This window comes from Mytilus californianus, unplaced genomic scaffold, assembly GCF_021869535.1.
Source record: "Mytilus californianus isolate M0D057914Y unplaced genomic scaffold, xbMytCali1.0.p SCAF_3, whole genome shotgun sequence".
In the NCBI taxonomy this organism is placed as follows: domain Eukaryota; kingdom Metazoa; phylum Mollusca; class Bivalvia; order Mytilida; family Mytilidae; genus Mytilus; species Mytilus californianus.
The window spans coordinates 81,307,023-81,329,780 of record NW_026262679.1 but is presented as its reverse complement, the minus strand read 5'-3'; the positions used below and the strand labels follow the sequence as shown (position 1 = coordinate 81,329,780).

Here is a 22,758-nt window from a genome sequence, read left to right as displayed (position 1 = left end):
ACAGTTAAATTTTAATTATTTAAAAAGCTTGGAAAGCCTCCTGCTTTAAATAAAAAATTTAACTGTTTTGAGTGGAGAAATATCGTTACACACTTGATGCAGTGGTGGAATCTATATGTCTCGCATCCTAGAAAAAATGTTGCAGGCTCAACAAAAAGAATACGTTTCTATAGTTATTTAATCATTTGTTCTAAGAAAAACAATTAGTTCTTTTTTACAGTATTTGAAAAGGGGGTAGATGTCTATCAACATTTGACCATCTGTCTGTTCTTAGTTCTAAGTTCTAAATTTTATAATTTTATGTACAGGTTCTACTGCTGCATCCAATTTGATATGATGTCTCTTTATTCAAGACAGTGAAATTTTCAAAATTTAAACACTTGAATTTTATGTCGACATGTAGGTAAACATTTACGGTATTTTTGGAGTATCTGCAAGTTGTGTTCTAAAGATAAAATATTTCAGGCATGGGTGTCAATTTTGTATTCAGTCAAAATAACAAAACCAATAATTCCAATCAATGAACAGATGAAAGCCAGCAAAATAAAATAATGCAGTTCTGAATAAAATGAATAATATAGACATTTCCAGATGATGGTTTTAGACATATAACTTGATCCTTATTGTTTCTTCTTTCACGCCTATCTGATTTTCATCTTTTATATTATTTCAGTCTGAATCTGGAACAGAGAGAAGTGTGTCGTGTCAGAAGAAAACTTCTTCAGTATTTGTACAGATTGAAAACTTATGAGGTATTGTATAGAAATTGTTAAGTGTTATAAATGTCTGTAAAATATAGCTAAAAAAACAACAAGAAAAATTTCATATAGATAGTATGACTACTGTAAATTCAGAAATTAATGGGTGCATTCATTATTACAAATCACTGTTTATTGGTAAAATTTTGAAATTTAATTAATGTAATTGCAAAAAATTTGCGGAAGGAAAATAAAGACTGAAGTTATGAATGCTAGTTTTTATTAATTGAGTTTTGCAAGGAAAAATCCAGTGATTAATTTGGTGAACAGTGGCAGCGGAAGGGTGATGGGTGGGCAGGTGGCTGCCAACAGTTTCCAATCAATAACTTATGAAACCTTTCGACCAATGCTTTTGAAATTTAAATATGTTGTAATTGATGACAAAATTGAAGTCAAGTTTGATATTGGAAAATGACACTTTATGTTGTTTCCCTGTAATAACTTATGAACCGTTCAATGCTTTTAAAACTTTATTTGTTGTTACTGATGACAAAATGGAGGTCAATTTCAAACTGATGATTTTTACTTTTGCCCTTCATGATTTATGGTCCTCGATAGATTTGAAAATAGGCACAGAATGTGGCAGGTCAAACAAGCTTGACAGTGCCTTCAAAATCCAGAAAATCCAGTGTGTTGTCAATTTGACAGCTTTTTTCTTGTTATTGCAAACATGATATTGTCACATTTTTCAAATAAAAACATCACAATAATTTTTGAATGTACAGAACAATTTTATGACTGTACAGAAAGTGAATGGTTTTGAGAGATATTTAAACATGTTAAAAGTGTGGCTTTAAATAAATCAGCGTCACATTACTCCATCTTCCTATTCCTGATAATTGCTTGAAAAACTGTGTGCAAGTTGTAGGTTTATTTTGATTTGTTTGTTTGCAGTGCATTTTGGGAGGTGTCCATGCAGCAGCAGAACGGTTTAATGAAAAATTCTTTCAGAAATTCCGATCAGAAAACATAGTGGAGACTGCAGTTAATTATGCCAGGGTAGGTAACCATTGTTACAGTGCATTTTGTGTTATTTTTTTTGTTTGTTACAGCCTTGCGCCATGTTAACTTATTTAGGTCACCCTTAAAAATTGTTTGTTTGGCATTGCCGACCCACACTATCAGCAGGTGGGTAGGAAGGTAGGTAGGGAAATTATTTTTTTTACCTTTAAAAGCATGATATTTTCAGACTGATTTTTCACAGGAATAAAGAGGAAGATATGACATTAAAAAATCAAATTTAATGCAACAAACGGAACAGCAAAAATCAAATTCTATTTTCTTAAAAAACATTTTCTGTCTGTTAGACGGACTGTTGAATTTTGAAATCTAAGCCCTATCTATTAAACCTGGCAATCTGATACTGAATGAAAATCAAAGATGATTGGTATTGTGTCTTAAAGGGAAAATTCGCGATTTTTTACTTATCATCTTATTATGTTCATAATACCATAAAAAACATATTCACCAAGTTTTATCTGGATATGAAAACTAATAAAGAAGAAAATTGGGAATTATTAATTTTATTTATTCGAACTTCCTGACTTCTGTGACGTAGTTTAAGTCTTTTTGCATGCCGGGAGTGGAATTAATCTCATTTAAGTCTTGTTCGTTAATCATATAATTACGCGATTTAAAGCGCATCGACGACTTTTGGCGTAGCTATTAACCAACTAATAATTAAGAAAGTAAAGTGATCAGCCGTGCAACTTTAAAAAAAAATGTACGATTTATATTTTAAGGATTTCTGATATGATTATAGTCATTATAGTAATAAAAGTAAATCATACAATAGAATATTTTTATGAATTTTTTTTCCGACGGATATTTTCAACAAACATATATAACTGATAGTGTATTAAAAATGAATGTTTGTATTCTCACCTTTTACTTCAGTCTAGCAAACATTTCTCGCTAGTACTGTGTAAAATTAATACAATGTGTATTGTACTGTGACACTTAGTGACTACCTGTTGAATGCGTGGTTAAATTCAAGGTATTTAAAGGTTTGCATTCTGTAATTCTAATCTTTTGATCTTCACTCAGTGAATTTTAGCCGTCACAGTTCACCGTTCCAGGTGTGAACATCATTTTGTATGAATGGTAAACGGGAGTGATAGTTTGAGACAAAAAATAAAAAAAGAAATATAATTATTTTGGGGGAGTAATATGGTGGCACAATAACTGGATAACCGTGGTATATTTTTATATTTTCCGTAAGCTCAGTTTAAAATGAATTATGACTGCTGAATATTTTTGTAACAATGAAATACTGAATTAATTTAATTGAATAAATAATAATGGCATTCTAAACACGAGTGTATGAACTAAAATTGTACTATTTTAAATTAGAATCGGAAACCTTGCATATTTGAAATAGATAATTACCAATTGCCATTATATAATTTGGTCCGTCCAAAGCGATCTTTATTTACATATTCAGGAATTAATGTCCTTATCAAAATATTTTAAATCTCACAACGTATAAATACTTCAGCCATTTGAAGAAAGATGTTTAAAAAGTTGACAGGAAATTTAAGGTCAACTTTGTCTTATTGGAATGAGATCGAATAATTACGAACAAAAGTTATTTTCCGGTTTGAAAAAGATAAAATAGAAATGTGGGTTTTAGACAGAAAAAATAATTATTTGGGGAGGAATATGGTGGCAAAATACCTGAATCGCCGTTATATATATTTTTTATATTTTGCATTAGCTCAGTTTTTAAATAGATGGGTGAGTATTTTGTTGTAACATCGGAATTCTGAATAACTTTCAATGAAATAATTTTATAAATAAAAATGGCCCACGAAAACGAGCATATAAACCAAAAACTGTGCTATTTTGAATTATCATCGGTAACCTTGAATATTTAAATGTGCAGAGAAAATTATCAGTTACATTAATATAGTTTGGTCCGTCCAAAGCGATCTACATTTACCTAATCGGGAATGTCCTTATTAAAATATTCTACATCTCACAACAAATACTTTAGCTATTTGACCAACGATGTTTAAAAAAATTTTACAGAATCAATCTAACGTCAACTTTCCTTTATTGAATGGAGACAGACCGGCGGAATCAATTTTCAATGTGCTTTATATCTTGTACCTTTGCAAGACTTATCATTCATTCATAAACCATGTCTATACCGCAGACATATATATACATATAATTATATGTCTGTCTTAACTGACAAGAATACTCCTGGTTTTACACAAGTAATTTGTTGGGGCCCTTTATAGATTGCTGTTCGGTGTGAGCCAAGGCTCCGTGTTGAAGACCGTACTTTGACCTATAATGGTTTACTTTTATAAATTGTGACTTGGATGGAGAGTTGTCTCATTTGCACTCATACCACTTCTTCTTATATCTATAAGCAGTATATTCTTTAAATTTCTGTGATTTAATACCAAGAAAGAAAAAAATCCCGAAATTAATTTGATACTTTGATACTCAATATTTTTCCTGGAAAATATTCACATCCTCATTCGGTCTGAAAATAAGATAAGAAACTGGTATACAGAACATGCAGAAGTGTGAATGTCATAAAACCTTGTTATATCAGAAACCATTATAAATGTGAACCTGTATACGTAAGACCTCATGGGACGATGTAACTTACCACATACAGGTAATATACAAGTAGCTCTGTTATACCCGGAAATGTCAAGGTTAATCACTACCGATACAGAATGTACCAATGCAAAGTAAACTCTGATGATTGTGAAGCATGACCATTCATGATTTTAGAGGAGTCTTAGGTGGGGGATTGCCGGAACGATTTAAATTCTGACTAGATTTTTTCTCAATTTAAATCACTGAACTAAAAAAAAAGAAGAAAACTACGTCCAAGAACAGAATTCTTCTTGTAAATTCATAAATACAATGTTCTTATTTTGTAACTTTCGATAGACTTGACCTCCAACCCCCCAACCCCCTCCTCAAACCTGGGAACATTATATCTAACAATGTTTATGTTCCTGCCCCAATAAAAAAAAAAAGAAGAAAAAAAAAAATGAAAGAGATGAACCATTAGAGATGAATGGTAAGTCACATCAGATTCAGATATTTATATACTTTAGTTGATTGTCGTTAACTAGAGATGTAAAGTTACATGTCTCTGCGTTAACTGATAAGAATAACAGGAAAGTATAAACTTGAAATAGATTTATGATGAATAATATGCAACTGCGGCACCCCTTTTTATCAAAACGTACATGCATGTATTTTAATGACTGTCCCTTATTTCGATTATAATGACAATTGTACGTTAAATCCTATAGTTGGTGAGACTTTTTTTTACCAGATATGCGACTTTTCGTATTTATATTTTCTCTTATATTACTCTTATTTAATATTTTATGCATAGGTGCAATATTGGGAATGGTTTATTCCCCCACAAGCTAACGTAATAAATTAATCAACCCTCAAGCTGATCAGACGTTAATACAACTACTATCAGTCTATCCGGAGTGAAGTTTCTTTATTTCTTCAAATACACTTTTTGGGGATCATTAATGTACGTCCAGTGGCATATATGACATGCATGTCGGAACAGGAAAATTGGCACAAGGTTCTATTAGAACCATGTTCACATTAATATACATTATACCCAACAATTGAGATGATGACGAATTTCTTCAACTGTTCGAGAACAATCTAATTGAAATATAAATCTGTGATTTTACTATGTCCATAACTTCGATGAACCAAAGCAAGTTAGATATCGACCTGTATTTAAATCAAATTGGTTCTGGATGTTCTTTCTTATATTCAATATACAATTTTAAATTGCGACTACCTAAAGTTCCATAACTTTCTATCTAGGCGTATAAACCAATATCGACAAGTGCGTACATTTTTGTTAAATCAATAGTCTTTCATGTTTCAAAATGTCCATCATTATTGACGAGTATATACTTACATTTTCCCCAATTTACCCTTGGAAAAAATATGTAAATAGATTTTTATTTTATTAAATCTTTTTTGGGAATTATTTAGATTTTCATAAATATCATTCTTTACACCAGAAATGTTATTTATAAACAAGCGTATGAGTTTAGTAATGACTAGTATATCACTATCGGACACGCAAGACAGAGATATTACTGTAAATTCAGAAATTATTGCGTGCATTTATTATTGCGATTTTGTCATTTTAGACTTAAATGCGGTTTTAATTTTTGCGATATTGAGAAAAATCCTGTTTAATTCATATAAAAACTTTCAAAATGCGTGTTTAAATTATTGCGATTATAACCCTGTCGCATTTTTCGCAATAATAAAAACATCGCAATAATTTCTGAATTTACAGTATACACCTGATAGTTTCAAAATGGAAAGTTACAAGTTATCGGCTGTGTACACTGATCAATACCCGATGCATGAACATGCTTTATGTAATTGTGTAATAAGAGTTTTTAAGCCCGACAGGAAATCGCTTGAATACCTGGACGTGTCACCTCACAATACCTCAGGGAATAATTCCTTTAGCCATGCTGGTGATCAGATAAGAGAAGGTCCGAATTTATTTAAATAAGTTTATTACATAAAAGAATTATGAACAAATTAGATTTTCGAAACCGATTTTACACGGAACACTTATTTATGAAATTGAACTTTGACTTTTTAACTAATTCCCATATAAATTTCTTGTTTCAAAAACTTCGTAAAGAAAAAACAGTTTAAAAACGACAGACCATAGTTATTTAGAAAAATAATTACATTTTCCGTATCAAGTTAGTTAGTCGGATAAATGCGACTACGTTAGGTTACTGCTGGTTTTGGTCCTTTGTGGTTTATAGATATATCGTGGTTTATAAACCGAGAAGATGTCAAAATGGCCGCACGCAGAGAATTGATACTCTAAATTTAAAATCGATGGTGATCTCTTATCTAGCAGAATAAAACTTTAATATTTATGAATTTGTGCTTTTTTATACAGAATGGACATAATATCAATTTTTTATTTTTTTGCGAAGTTTCCCTTTAAACACAACACATTTAATGTAGCATCTGACAGTGTTAGAAATAAAACAATCTAAATGGTGTAACATTTAACAATTTTAAAGCCCAAACAAAGTACAGTACTTCACTGCAGACTAGTAGTTTAATAATAGTGACTAGAGATTATTCTTGCATGTTTCCCATCATATGATGTACATCTACAATATGCACTTGTTTTAATAGAAAAAAAATCTTCTTTATACTTAAACTAAACATTTTGAACTCTGACAAATGTTTATTTTAAGTACATAAAACATATACTGTAAACCAACTTATTTTCGCGGATTCTTTATTTGGCGTTTAGCCCTTACTGGCCCATTTCCCAGCGATTTAATTTCGCGATTTTAAAATTTGCTTGATGTAGTTAAATGAGGAAAGATCCAAGTTTTAGATATTCGCGACGATTTATATTCGTGTTATTTTTCTACTGCGAAAGACGCGAAAATAAATCGCTCGCAAAAATTAGTTGGTTTACAGTATATGTATACAAAGTTTCTGACACTTCTGACAGAGTCCTCTAAGAGTGTAATAAGTAATGATAAAATGTAATTAGTAAACAACAATATATATGCATGTGCACTGGATATATTTCACTGTCTGGTCACATAACAAGCTCTTCTTTATTTATTTGATTATTTTCACTTTCTATTCATTTCTGGCTTTCTTGGTGTGTCCCTCGATTATTAAATTGTCTTCCCATGATGGGCCATCTTAATTAATGTATGTTTTGAAGTGATCTGGTAAATGAACTTTATTTGCCACAGTCACACAGTCAGAGAGGACAGGCCTCTACAATAACTTTTTTTTTCAACTTGCCCAATAGGACAAGTACATACCAAAACTTACTTGTCCGAATGGAATTGTAACTTGTCCAAAAAAAAACCCTTTGTATTAACCTTTTTTGCATTTTAGGTTGATTCAATGAACAAAATGAATTTAAACAATCGAACAGACTTTGCTTTATATCACTTGATATCCTTTTTTAAAAAATTATGAGTCGAGAACAACTGAATCTAGTCATGTCTAGTCACAGGACTTAGGTCTTAGTTTTCATCAATGCCAAAGTCTGATCAGACTCTGCACATCAGGTACAGTCTGGTAGGCCTGTCAGTCTACACTTATTTGGTTTGTATTCTGGTCTTTTATGATGATAACATATTGATTATTATTACAATCAGCTTTGTTTTTAATATATTAAAATGATTATCATAACTAGCACAGTTATTAATCATAGTCGACCATGAGGGGGTTTATAACAATCTTAACTACGCATGAGGGTCTTGCTCGGTTGGCTTAAAGATGGTAAAGAGGAAATAAACTTCTTATCAATGTAAATTTAACCCTTTCCCTTTCACACCGGTAAGCAAATTTTAAGATATTTTTTGGGCATTTAGTCTTGTTCCATCGTCATTTGCTGACGTACAGATATGGTTAAGGGCTCAAATTAATCCTCAGAATACCAGCAATATGGTTGAATGTGCATCAAACTTCTATCATTATCAGTTTATAGTCAATTCGCCTCTTACTGACATGTATTTCTTCCGTAAAAACCATTTTTTTTTTCTTCGAATTTTAAAAAATATTTTCAAAAAGAAGTGCATAGAAAACTGTCCTTTTGGGGGGAATTATGACTTTTTTCAATAACTGTGCAGTGAGTTTTTGAAGAATGGTATTAAAATAATAGTTCTAACTTGTACACTAGTAAAAAATATGATTTTTAGTGTACCAGCGCAATCACAAACTTGAAATGCACTAAAAATCGGTAGTCATTTCTTAAAGATTTTATCGTAAAAGAGACAAAAACCACTGAAATGTCCTGAATTTTTTTAGCAAAGTTGAAATAGATGTAACAAAACATGGTTTCGTAAGTGTTTGGGTATGATAAAGTTGAAAACACGTTTGTTTAAATGAAGGAAAATGTATATGTCAATGGAAACAAGACAGACTAAGAATTGGATTCCTGCTATATTTGCGCAAAAATCATGCATTTGGCCATTTTGGCATTAAAAATATATCATCGGAACACATAATTTCTAAAAGAAAACAAGCTGGGTGAGGATCTTCATATGTTTTTTTTTTCACGTCTTGAGTAGTAGACTTAAGTACTTAAATTTCAATATATTTCTAACGATGCCAGTGGTACAGGGGTATGCTGAACCCCCCCCCCTTTTTCCCCATTTGCTTCATCGGGTTCGGTCCAGGGTGCGCCACATCAAGTTATCATTAGTAATTTAATGAATCTTCCCTTAGAAAAACAAAATTTAGGTTACTGCTTGACTGAAAACGATTTAGACAAAAAAACTAGTGTCTGAGTTTGTAATTGGACGAAAAGAGCGTCTGAAATCAGTTATTTTGAATGTAACGGACATCGAGATTTCAAGGCATATAGCACATATTTCCTCTTTTAATAACAATATGATAACTTGTATGTCTTTAACAGACTTGGGGCATTGTGTTTCCACCAAAACCTTACCCTATTAGCGCAACAATATGTCTCTACACGACTTTTGTCCCAAGGATTTCGTATTTTTCCACATTTTCTCCAAAAGTCACATGACTTTTCGAAACATCCCACGTGACCAAAAAAGGACGAATTATCTTTAAACGTAATTTTCTGAAATATTTGACCAATTATCTTTCATATGAGCCCAACATGGCATGTGCATGACCATTGGTGCGAATGCAGTATTCAATTGAACTTTGATAGTGTCTTTTCGATAAGTAAAGGTCTAAAATGCCTGAAAGGGAAAGGGTTAAGCATTGAAAAAAGTATAGATCGCTCAAATTATTATCAATTTTTTATTTTTCCTAAAAAAGTTAAAATTATGGAATTACCATTTTTATACCATTCTACGTTTAATTTAAATTTCATTTATATTTTGTACCTATTTACATTATTTTTAGGAGGATAACTTGAAAAGTATTATTAATCAAGGGAAGTTACTCAAATTTTATATCAAGTGTTTTTCTAATACACAAATCATTGTTTCCATAACGGCGGTAAGCCCGAGGTAAAATGCGTTGATTTATTGCATGTTTGACACCCTAGCTGTCAAGTGACACCATATGATAAAATTATCCAAGTTCTATGATTTACAGGTAAACATTGCCTTCATCAGTGTTACAAAATCGATATTAGAGATTGAAATCATTGATAATAACAAACGGAGACTGACAAATTTTTGGTATTGAAATTTTCAAAAAACGAAAGATTTGAATTTTTAACAGGAGGGACAGAAGAGGGCTTGAAAATCGGGAGATTTTGACTGCTGCCGGAAGAATCACATGTCTGTTAAAAAAGTTGGAAGAAGAAATATATAAGATATTTATTAAAAGCAAAAAAATAATGATATTTTATTATAATTCACTGGATAAATATACTGTTACAAGAAAGAGAGAATTATATCTTGGGGATTGTATTGAGATATTTGGATTAGGTAGGACTCATTTCTTTAAACAAGATAGGCTTTCCTCCACTGCCAGCCTCTTTGGGTGCAATCAACAGTTTTTTTCTATGACGTCATATTTTAAGGGACCATGACTAAGTGACCCTTAGTGGTGGAATGGTTAATAAAGATACTTGTATAAAACTAGATATCACTGGAATCAGAATTGTCTCTAGTTTATATTGAAATAAAAATATAGTGTACTTTTAGTATAGTAAAAAAGTTCTATCCAGAGAAAATAGGGAAAAAGTTGCCTAATCTGAACATAAAAAACCTGAAATCAGCTCATGTGCATACCCATGTAAACATGATACAGGCACATTTCCCATAATCAAAACTGTATGAAATTCATAGGTTTTTACCTGGCCTTTAATAAAAATCATGTTTCAGGGTACGGTTTCCTGCTTCGAAAAGAGCTACAGTGGCTGCAAATAAGTTTTCAATTTTCACTGCCAAAACAACAGGATGTTTACAGTGTTGTCTCCCCTCAAAACATGTATATTTAATCTAATTTTTAAAATTATTTTAATCATTTAACCTGTTTAAATTGAAAGCTAATTAACTAATTTATACAATCAAATACAAAAAACATGATACTTTTTCACCAATTATATGAATAAAAAGGGATTTCCCTCCATGTTTATTTTTAGTCGGGGAATAACCCCTAGTTTTTTATAGCTTATAGCACCCTTTGACATTATCTACTTTTATTCTATGTCATTTAAACGTTCGCTCTCAACACAGTGTACAGCAAGAACTTTTACGATCTTGATTTGAAATAAGTAAAGCCCGGAACAAACTATGAGGATACGATGAAAATTCTGGCATTATTCCGATTTTTTTAATACAAAAAAAAATAAAATTCTGAAACGCAAATAACATTATTTAGGCGGCAAGTTTTTCAGTGGGTGGGCGGCAATGCCAAACAAATGAAATTTTATTTTAGGCCTTATAAACATGGTCTTGGTTTGGTATTTTGTTTGTGAAATCAATATTGCACACTGGTTAAAAATTGTGTAGTTTTGAAATTAAATTCAACAGATTGTTCTTTAATTTTACAGATTTTTTTAAATGTTTAATCCTCTTGCTGAAATTTTAGTGTCATTGAAAGCTGTGCAACTGTAATATAGATAGGGTAATTCCTAACTGAATTAACCTATTGCATGGATTGAGCGTACTAGAAATATAAAATTCATAAAATGTGAAGTGATATTATGAAACAAACAAAATATGTTATATGTTAATTCTAATATTTTGATTATGTTTAGTTTTATGCAAAATTTTAATTTACAGGATAATGATATAGAAGCTTTAGAAACTCTGTTCACCTTTCACTGGGAAGATCTAAGACCTCACAGGTAATTGTCAAAAGCTTATTTAGAATTACTTTGTTTATAGTTACTTTGTTTATACTCTTAATATATTTTTTTTTTATCCATTATATAGAACAAGTAGTTAGATGGTTGGTTTGCATCTGTCTTGTTTATTTGTTCATATATGTCACCAGAGTGTTCAAATATGCTTCTTTTTTCATGCATTTGCACAATAAGAATTTATTAAGTTCAATAGTTGTTTGTAAGTCATAGTTTCATTAGGAGTCCTTATGATAGTTATATGCAAAATGATTCCTAAGATTCTTATTTTTTAAAAAGATTTAAATAGATTATTATTTTAAAGAGGAAACGAATTATGACACTAAATTTGATTAAAAATCATGTTCATACTGTATGAGTTGCATCATAAACCCTTCTTTTTATCCAGTTTTCTAGCAAATGGTAAATTCTTTTGGGAATATGTCAAAAGCTTGAATTTTTAAAAATTTAAAGTTCTGAAATCTAAATTACTTGGACGAAACTGAGGTAAATTTACGGCATAGTTACATTAATCAAGCTTCTTTACTCTTGTCATTTTGATTTTATTAGCTAACAAAACCTCTTACACAAACAACTGACAACTTGCAAGGAATTTAGAATATCACATAAAATGTTTTTGCTGTAAATAAGCTCATTAAAAAACATTTCATTTCAATATTGCAATATTTCAGGTTAGGGATATTGTCTAATTTTCCAGAAACAACAAATCCACATGAATATAGGTCACTGCTACCAGAAGTTGGGTAAGTGAATAAAAGTTTGTTTCAAGAGATTTCCTTCTGCATTATTAAGATTCATTATTTTCAATAGAAAGTTGTTAATTAATACAAAGGGATATTCTAGAAGCAAGACTAAAGGTCTAGAAGTTTTGTTCAAATATAAGTTTCATTTAAATAATTTTTAAATTTTGCTAGTAAGATAATATTGTCCTTTTAAAGAAATCTTCCCTGTAAAATCACAAAATCAACAGATCCAAAATAATCAGGAATTAAGAATCCAATTTTGATAATTAGTATATGATATTGTACTGGAAATATTGAATGTTTGCCAAACTGGAACATTTGTGAATAGTGTTAACTGAAAGAGTACTTTTTACAGAATTATCAGAAATTTGAGAACAGATTTTTTTTGTCTAGACAATTTTTTCTGAAGAAAGAATTGACTTACTTTATATTGAAAAATAAAGAATAAGGAATAACATTCATCTTTAATAGATCTTAAATGTCTGAACCAATTCATTAAATGTTTGTACATTTTGGTTTCCATAACTATTAAAAGTTCATTTGGACCAATCCAAACTTCCAAAACCACTAAATATTTGATCTTGGAAAAATATGGCATCAGACACATGTTCAGTCAAATTGGTCATTTTTATGTTACAGGAATGATAAGTCAGTTATTCCTTGGGAAGAAGACAGATGGAGAGAAAAAGATTGGAGTGAGGAAGATTTTTGCAGGTAAAACATCCAAAAAATGGTTTGAGACATGATAAAAGTATAGTTGATTATGAATAAGGGATTGAATTTAAGGTTTATATGTTGATTTAAAAGATTTAAATATTATTTATTGATGTTTTATTTGTATATTATTTTGAATTATATATGTAAGAGTCACATCTATGTCCGGCCTCAAATCTGTGTCCTTTCCTCAGATCTGTGTCCTGTGACATCATGACACTCAAGTCTGTGACTCTTCATTTAGCCTCAAATCTCAAATAATTACAATGAAACTTTCAACTTTGTTATATATTTGTCTACTACAACAAAAGCACATATTTTGAAATTATAACTTGTAACTGAACTTTCATTCATAGCAGTCTTAACTATCCCAACTTAGCACTTCATTTCATTGTAAAGTTTGAAAGCACATTTTTAATTTCATTGTCAGTCTAATAGTCAGTCTTTTGTTTCAATGACAACCTTTATAGCATATCTTTCATTTCAAAGTATTGTGTTCAGTGAAACATTGCAGCTTTGTTTCATAATTATAAATAGCAAAACAGTATTGAACATATTAAACAGAGGGAGTTATTGATCAAATGGTTATATAATTCAATTTAACACTTATTCATTTCAGATCTATAATAGAACCAGTTTTACCAGATCTTGGAGGTTTCTTATATGAGGAAAATCCAGGCCTTAAAGATTTCAGGTTTGTATAATGATTTTTTACACTAGCCAAATGTTTGGTTCTTGATATGAGTAAACTTTAAAAATTATATTTAAGCGGAAGTAGTTTTTAATTAGTCTTTTTGACGTTATTGTCATACCACAGAACTTTTTAAAGTGTTTTGTCTGTTGGTTTTTGTGCATATATTTGTGTGTAAATTTATAAATTTTTCTCATATTTGTGAATTAATTTGTTGTTCAGTCACTTGTTGATTTTTTTTCTTTATTTGAATTCTTGGATTAGTTATTCTATAATTACTGTAAATTTAGAAATTTTGGGGATTTTTTTTATTATTGTAAAAATTGCGAAGAGATAGCTGTCAAAAAAAAATTAAAACTCCCATTTTAAATTTTGATAGCATTATTTGTATGCAGCATTTCCTGATATCACAATAATTAATCTCTGTTTTTAAATGCCTGCAATTCTGAATTTAAAGACTGTTACAATTGAATATTCAAGGTAATAATCATTTTTACATATTTTTTTTGCTGTAGAATGGCCAATCCAAACACTGAAGATCTATCTAAGTGGTACAGTTTCAGAGCCTGTGAGATCGAGAGGTTATCACGACAAGTAGACTTATCTGTAGAGTTGGTCAAACTGGCCACTGAGAGAGGAGTTGAGGTGGGTCCAACTTTTCAGGATATAGTTTTTGTAGACCTAAATAAAAAGACCTTTACATAATCTGTATACCAACTTATATTCACTAGCCATTTATTGATGCAATTTTCATGATAAGAAAAGTAACATGAATATAATTGGTTGTGAATATGTCAAACTTGGATCTTTTCCTTTTATGAATACAAGTTAAAAATTTTACATGTAAATCATCACGAAATTGTCTTAAAAGAGATAAAAGTGAGAAAAAAAGCATTCGCAAAAATAAATAAGTTTACAGTATGTATTATGGTTAGGAGCTTGATGTATTTGAATACTAGAAAAACATTAGATGACAAGCCTTATATAGAAACAGTAATACCATATTTAAAAGAATTAAAATATAGATGTATGATTTGAATAGATAATAATGTGAATACTAATTTTTCAGGGTTTATCTGAACTGCTTGATAACTTGGTTACCATGGAGATGCTAGTGTATGACTGTTATGTGGATGAAAATCTGACCTTTGATGAACTACAAAAGATGGCTGATTATGATAAATTGGAACTAATTATGTCCAAGGTATGTCTTAGTTTCACTGATAAAAGTAATGTGTATGCTGTTGCACAAAAAAATTCTGACTTCTACATATCTGTCCAATCTAATTTTTTTTAAATAAAAAATCTGCAACTCATTTCACAAAAAATCTTAAGAGAAAAATGCTTGTAAGTCATGAACATTTCAGTATAACTTGCAATATTTTTGTTATAAGTGTTTTTGTGAGAAAGAGCACCTGACGTCACTATGGTTTTGAAAATGGTAAAAAAATGTAAAAAATTGTAAAATAATCTTTTTGAAATGATAAAATCTGCTGAAAAAATAAAGTATGCAAGCCTAAATGTTATGGTTAGAAATTACAAATATGATTTGCTTACATACAATTGCATTACAATGCTGATCAGGGCATAGATCTGATAAACTGTTTAAAGATAACTCAGGCAAAAAATTAATTCAGTACTCTATAACAGACTGTATTTGTAATAAATTTTTATTCAGGCATCAACAGAAATGTACACAAAGTGTCTCCACAAATGGTTGGTACCTTTCCTTCAGCAGTGTGAACACAGACAGCCAGGGACCTTTACTTCATTACTTAGAGATTACATTGTCACAAAAGCTAAGACAGATCTTACATTACCCACAAAAATATTTGAAGCATCTAAAGCAACTGTGAGTATTCTTTGTGAAGTAATTCTGAAATAAGAGTTAAACATTATTATGATTGAATTGAAAATTTTAAGTAATTATTGCGAAGGCAATGAAACCTTTCCCCAATATCAGTTGGAGTTTACCTGTCCATTTGAAGTTTTGCAAAGTGTCCTGTCCCATTGAATATATACAATAGCTATTGTTCTCTGTGGAGTTCATTAAATAGGAACCATTAAATAGGATCTTTAAATTTCTGCTTGAAAAACCAATCATTCAGGTTTGATTGCCTTCGCAATAAATAATCTTTTACATTGGATGATTTGGATCACAAAATGTTTATGCCCAGCTACAATGATGGAAAGATTATTTATATTATTGTTTTTTCATCATACACTGTAACACTCATTTATACCAAAGAGAAATGTATTTATAGTTTGTTTGTGTTTTTGGGTCAATATGTGCAATTCATTTCATATAGGTAATAGTGGTAGCCTTTTCTCCATTCCTATGTCCATATCGTAAACTTGGATATTTACGATGACTCATTTCAAAGCTGAAACATTTTCACAAATTTGGTTCAACTTTCTGGTTACAAAGTGTAGTTTTTTCACAAATTTAGAAGCCTGAAAGGCATCATGTGATCTGGCTTCATCAAGTAAAAAACCCTATTTTCTCACCGTTAAATTCATTGGAAATTCAGTTCTTCACAAACATTCAATAAATGCAAAGTTTTAATATTTTTATTGTGTGGTCTTCTGCTCTTCAAAAAACACAAATGGTTATCCTCAGTCATTTATTAAAAATTGCATCACAGCCCAATATCATTGCATGGTGATTTTTAAGTTGCATATACATGTATTATTTTTGTTCCTTGTTTTCGTTGCATTTGCAAATTTTACTCATTTGCGATAAAGGAGTAGGTCCAGTAAGACCCCTTTTTGGCCCCAAAATATAGCAGTTTTACAAAATTGTTAAAATGTAAACTTTTAGCTATTTATTGGAAAGTAGGAAACTTCTGTTACATAAATATGTGCTGTTTTTGACAATACAATGCACATATATCGGGTACTAGCAACATTAAGTCATGCTAAATTACTGAAATCTTTACAATTTTAGCAATTGAGTTAAATTTTAGACGGTTTCCGTCTTAAATCGAAGTGGCTGCATTTGTCTTCATTCTTAATATTTAAATGTAATGTGTATTTGATGATAATACATAACATATATAAAGGTTGAGAGTGAACACGGATGCAGCCACTTTCATTTTTAGCTCACCAGGGCCCGAAGGGCCCCATGTGAGTTTATGCCATCACTTGGCGTCTGTTGTCGTCTGTCGTTGTCTGTCGTCGTAAACTATTTCAAAAATCTTCTCCTCTGAAACTACTGGGCCAAATACCTTCAAACTTTAACTAAATGTTCCTTAGGGTATCTAGTTTTTAAATTGTATCCCAAGTTTTGATCCATCGACAAACATGGCGGCCATAGCTAAAAATAGAACATAGGGGTCAAATGCAGTTTTTGGCTTATATCTCAAAAACTAAATCTTTTAGAGCAAATGTGACGTGGTGTAAAATTGGTCAATTGGTCAAGATCTATCAGCTCTGAAATTTTCAGATGAATTGAACAACCCATTGTTGGGTTGCTGCCACCGAATTGGTAGTTTTAACAAAATTTTGCAGTTTTTTGTTATTATTTTGAAAATTATTATAGATATATATATAAACTGTAAGCAGCAATAATGTTCAGCAAAGTAAGATCTACAAAAAAGTTAATATGACCAAAATTGTCAATTGACCCCTTAAGGTGTTATTGCCCTTTAAAGACAATTTTACACAATTTGTTCATCAAGTTTGCTTACATTTAAAAATCTTCTCCTCTGAAACTACTGGGCCAATTACCTTCAAACTTTAACTAAATGTTCCTTAGGGTATCTTGTTCATAAATTGTATCCGAAGTTTGTATCCATCGACAAACATGGCTGCCATGGCTAAAAATAGAACTTAAGGGTCAAATGCAGTTTTTGGCTTATATCTCAAAAACTAAATCTTTTAGAGCAAATGTGACGTGGTGTAAAATTAGTCAATTGGTCAAGATCTATCAGCTCTGAAATTTTCAGACGAATCGAACAACCCATTGTTGGGTTGCTGCCACCGAATTGGTAGTTTTAACAAAATTTTGCAGTTTTTTGTTATTTTTTTTGAAAATTATTATAGATATATATATAAACTGTAAGCAGCAATAATGTTCAGCAAAGTAAGATCTACAAAAAAGTTAATATGACCATAATTGTCAATTGACCCCTTAAGGAGTTATTGCCCTTTAAAGACAATTTTACACAATTTGTTCATCAAGTTTGCTTACATTTAAAAATCTTCTCCTCTGAAACTACTGGGCCAATTACCTTCAAACTTCAACTAAATGTTCCTTAGGGTATCTTGTTTATAAATTGTATCCGAAGTTTGTATCCATCGACAAACATGGCTGCCATGGCTAAAAATAGAACTTAAGGGTCAAATGCAGTTTTTGGCTTATATCTCAAAAACTAAATCTTTTAGAGCAAATGTGACATGGGGGTAAAATTGTTTAATTGGTCAAGATCTATCAGCTCTGAAATTTTAAGACGAATCGAACAAACCCATTGATGGGTTGCTGCCACCGAATTGGTAGTTTTAACAAAATTTTGCAGTTTTTTGTTATTATTTTGAATATTATTATAGATATATATAAACTGTAAGCAGCAATAATGTTCAGCAAAGTAAGATCTACAAAAAAGTTAATATGACCAAAATTGTCAATTGACCCCTTAAGGTGTTATTGGCCTTTAAAGACAATTTTACACAATTTGTTCATCAAGTTTGCTAACATTTAAAAATCTTCTCCTCTGAAATACAGGTGAGCGATTCAGGCTCTTGAGAGCCTCTTGTTGACAAAAAACCATCTGAAAAGTGACATAATTTGGCATATTTGATAGATTTTTCATATCTAAGCTTGAATTTTAGCGTCTTTAATGACTAAATCAGTTCAAACCTTTCACATAAACTAATTGAATCGACTGAAGTAGATACTCAAGTGTTTAAAAAGTGTCCAAAATCTTTCATCAGATGAATCTGAAATTTGAGGCCAAAATCAGCCCTTACCGGACCTACTCCTTATGTAAACATGCGGTTTTTGTTGGTTTCAGCAAAAAAGGCCTATAATATCAAGTCAGGATGATGTCATGTCCATGGCCCTAGAAGCTCTATATGTTTGTGGCAGGTATGCTGTATACTTATCTTGTTTTATATAATTTTAAAATTCTGTATATTGCCAATATATTTTAAATGAATTGATACATATTCATTGATTTATTCAAAATGAATCGGTCTTACAGCTACATTGAAGTAAGCAACTAACCTTGGAAAAATATAATGAAGTATAAAACAGACGATCTTATATACAAAAATAAACAATTCTGTTTGAAATAAAAACAAAAATACCCCTGTAAATGAACAAAGTATTATTACAGTCGACTCCACTTAATTGCATACCGCTTAATAGCATAATTCGGTTAATTGCATAGTTTTCTCCTGCACAAAACCATTTCCCATTCATCTAATGTTAAATTGTCCGGTCATATTATTTTGTAGGGATGATCAGCTGGACTTAGCTTTGGAAATTTTCCAGTGCCTTCCACAGAAAGGATATGGGTAAGATAACTAGAATGGCAATGTGACAACAATTTTTTGTTTTAGATATTTTTACAATGCAAAGAAGATTCTTGTAAGTTTCATTGAAGTCAAACAATGATTAAGCAGCCGTAGACAAAAATATTATATGAGTGTTCACGACAATAGACATAGTATTCATTATACATCCTTCATTGGTTTTATAGGATGTGTAGCGAGATATACTAATTGCACGTACACATATATATAAAGACAAATACTACAGTTTAAGACCTTGCAAAAGATAGATATAACAGTTGAACTAAGAAAGGGTGTTCTCTGCACTCACCTAAATATTTTCTTGTTGTGACTGACTGATGATGAACATTCCATCACAGTTTTAGGAGACACAGGGAAGGTACTTTGAAATCTTGACTAGATGTTGGTGTCAGTTGTTTTTTAAAATTATTTTTTGTAACTTATTTACTATTTATATTTTGATTCCTTATGCTGAAAATGTTTTAACAGGAAAGAAACAAAAGAATCACTTAGACTGCACAAGGAAATAGACAAGCTAGAAAGACATCTAGGGTAATTTTTATTTAAATACAGTAAAATTTTCTGTTTTTAACTTTTTTTAAAGTACTTTATCATCTTTTCATATAAGAACTAGAATGTGGTGTCAATTGCATAGACCTATGCAGTTTTAATCATTTAATTGAATTAAGTGATTGTTAAAGGTCATTTCATGAGAATTGAATTAAGTGATTGTTAAAGGTCATTTCATGAGAATTGAATTAAGTGATTGTTAAAGGTCATTTCATGAGAATTGAATTAAGTGATTGTTAAAGGTCATTTCATGAGAATTGAATTAAGTGATTGTTAAAGGTCATTTCATGAGAATTGAATTAAGTGATTGTTAAAGGTCATTTCATGAGAAAGCCACAAGAAGAATAGGGGACCTATTGTATGTAAAATTCAAAAATTTCTGCATGCGTTTATGATTGTGAGTGTTGAACAATGGAAAAATCAAAATAATCATTGAGATTTCAGGAAAACGTGCATTTAAATAATGCTATCAAATTTAAAATTGATTTTATTTTTGCAAAACCAATCCCATTGCAATTTCTACTATAATAAAAATATTGCTAAGTTATCAGTATCATAGAATTCTGTTTATATTTTATTGAATTGATATGGTATAAAGCGATAGTATTGTGACATTTTGTTGTATCAATTTTGAGCACAGTGCGTTAAAGCCTTTTACTTCACACTGTAATGATTATTTTATAAGAAAATGCTACAACATAATTGGATGTTCAGATCACATCTTCAAATGTTAATGAAATTATGTAAAGATATATTGAATTGCTTAAAGAGTAATTCGAAAATAATGAAATGGTTAAAAATAAGCTTCATTCAACTAATATCATGTTAAAAACTTTGTGTATGACAATCTGTTTAATGTTATTATTTCACATGTTTTCTGTACTAACAACAAACAGAAATTAAGCATTTTACCTTCATTTTTCATTCAGGGGCAAATATTCTTTCACTTTGATATAAAAAAAGACTATTTCCAATCATTTTCAATTTTATCATGTGATCTTTTATCTTGTTTTTTCAGTGCGTTAAAGATATTACATGAACAGGATGTGAAGAAACCTCTACATTATATCCTAGAAACAGAGGTATTGTGTAACTTTGTTTAAAATATGTTGTTTGGAATTTTGTTTAATTAACTTTTTTAAAGTTATATTTATTTATGCAGACCACTTTAATATTTCAACTTACCTGCCTCTTTAACTATTTGCAATTCTCCTCTACCTTCCACATACATGCGTTGAGTTTTATAGAGTATATTGGTAGTATCTCCAGTTATCTCCCTTTCTTCTTCATTTTTCTTTAAATGCCATTGAGCACCATGGCTTCCAAAACGGTCATATATTCCGGACATTGTCTGACTGGGAAAAGCATGAAACAGTCATCTACTTTTAGTGTTCAAGGCTTTCTTAAGAGACGATCATTTTAACATAATTAAAAAAAAAATGGAAGTGTATGCTATCTTTTTGACCCGACCTGTTGCCTTAAACAGCCACACATTTCCGGTCATAAAAGTGACATGATGAATAAGTACTTTCAAAACAAGCCCTACTTTAATACCTTCTCATTTTTTATCAAGGTTAATAAGTTGTCGGACAGCTGAAATTTACCTGTTCAGGTGACAGGTAAACTATTTTGTACCAGACATTGATTGGTCTATTCAAAGTTATTTTCTTACATTTCAGCGCTTTGCATCTAATTAATTTAGTCAAAAAGATTGAAATTATCAGAAATATGTTTATAAATAATATTTGATGAAATCAGAACCATGTTGTTTGAACTAGTACATGTGTGCGCAGGTGGGAAATTTAATTATGCATCCTAATTCTTCAAAAATGCTAAAATTATCATTGATACTTTTATCTAACTTTCATTTCAAGTATTTTCTTGAAGAAATAACATGGAAAGCGCTACTTAAACTCAATTGTGCTTTGTTAAAGTACACGGATTTTTATGTATCCGTCTCTGGTCTGTGTTTTACCATTGTCAAGTCAACATCCGGTATTAGGAAAATGTGCTTTTTAAAAACGAAAGTAAAGTTTTTGACAACGTTATTTTGCACAAATAAAGAGTCTAAGGTAGATATTAGTATGCTGATGTTGCACACTTCGAATGATGAACTGTCAATTTAACAGTTTATGTGAGAACATCAAATTTAATATCGTTTTAATGTCAATCATTGATTATATGATGGCCAACTGATTACCATAGTTGCCTTTTGATACTTAGTCTTAAGGGATTAAAATGTCCGGCTGGCTCAAATATTTTTTGGAAGCCCTGTTGAGTACATGTTCTTACTTTTTTCCTCATAGCTTTAATTTTGGTTTTCTTACGATTTTAGTTTTTGCAATTTTCTTACTTTGTTCATATAATCTTGAGTCCAGTAATTTTGTTTGTCTGGCCAGTCCATTCATTTTGTAAAAAGTTCAAAGATTACCAAATGTTTTTTTTTTAATTACAGAAAGATGCAGAAGATGCCAAGATGTTAATGATAAGATTGACAAGAGCTGCTGGCAAAAGGTTAGATAATGTCTGTGTAATGGGTTAATGATTCATTTTTTGCATAAGTGGTGTAATCCTTTTACCTGAAAAAATAAACAAAATACTGCGACTCTTTTCACAAAAAATCTTACGATTAAAATTTATCTTAAGTTATACTGAAATGTTCATGACTTATGACTATTTTTACTCGTAAGATTTTTTGTGAAAAGAGCCCCTGTACTGTGGATTCATTATTATTCGTTGGAAAAATTTTCATGGATTTCGTTGGAAAAGATGAACAACCAATTTAAATGTTCAACTAAGCATACATATTTCGTAGGATTCCGTTGTATGCAAACTTTTGCAAAAACACGAAATCAAGTATCAACTTAAATATAGTTTTTCTTCAATCCACAAAAATAAATGAATCGACAGTATGTGATAATCTTTAATATGCTTGTCTAG

The 22,758-nt window shown here is 30.6% G+C and overlaps 1 protein-coding gene across 1 annotated transcript in view; it reads left to right on the top strand.

Annotated features, from left to right (window-relative positions):
• The window catches only part of LOC127735181 (NBAS subunit of NRZ tethering complex-like), a 102,719-nt gene that overhangs the window by 36,236 nt on the left and 43,725 nt on the right, over positions 1-22,758 (top strand). Inside the window, exons 19-32 of the mRNA XM_052245280.1 lie at positions 674-752; positions 1,653-1,757; positions 11,507-11,571; positions 12,258-12,329; positions 12,969-13,043; positions 13,663-13,737; positions 14,250-14,379; positions 14,804-14,938; positions 15,413-15,586; positions 18,747-18,820; positions 19,192-19,251; positions 19,738-19,800; positions 20,837-20,900; positions 22,274-22,332. Of these exons, the coding sequence (XP_052101240.1) occupies positions 674-752; positions 1,653-1,757; positions 11,507-11,571; positions 12,258-12,329; positions 12,969-13,043; positions 13,663-13,737; positions 14,250-14,379; positions 14,804-14,938; positions 15,413-15,586; positions 18,747-18,820; positions 19,192-19,251; positions 19,738-19,800; positions 20,837-20,900; positions 22,274-22,332 (1,230 nt within the window). The remainder of the gene's footprint in view (positions 1-673; positions 753-1,652; positions 1,758-11,506; positions 11,572-12,257; positions 12,330-12,968; positions 13,044-13,662; positions 13,738-14,249; positions 14,380-14,803; positions 14,939-15,412; positions 15,587-18,746; positions 18,821-19,191; positions 19,252-19,737; positions 19,801-20,836; positions 20,901-22,273; positions 22,333-22,758) is intronic.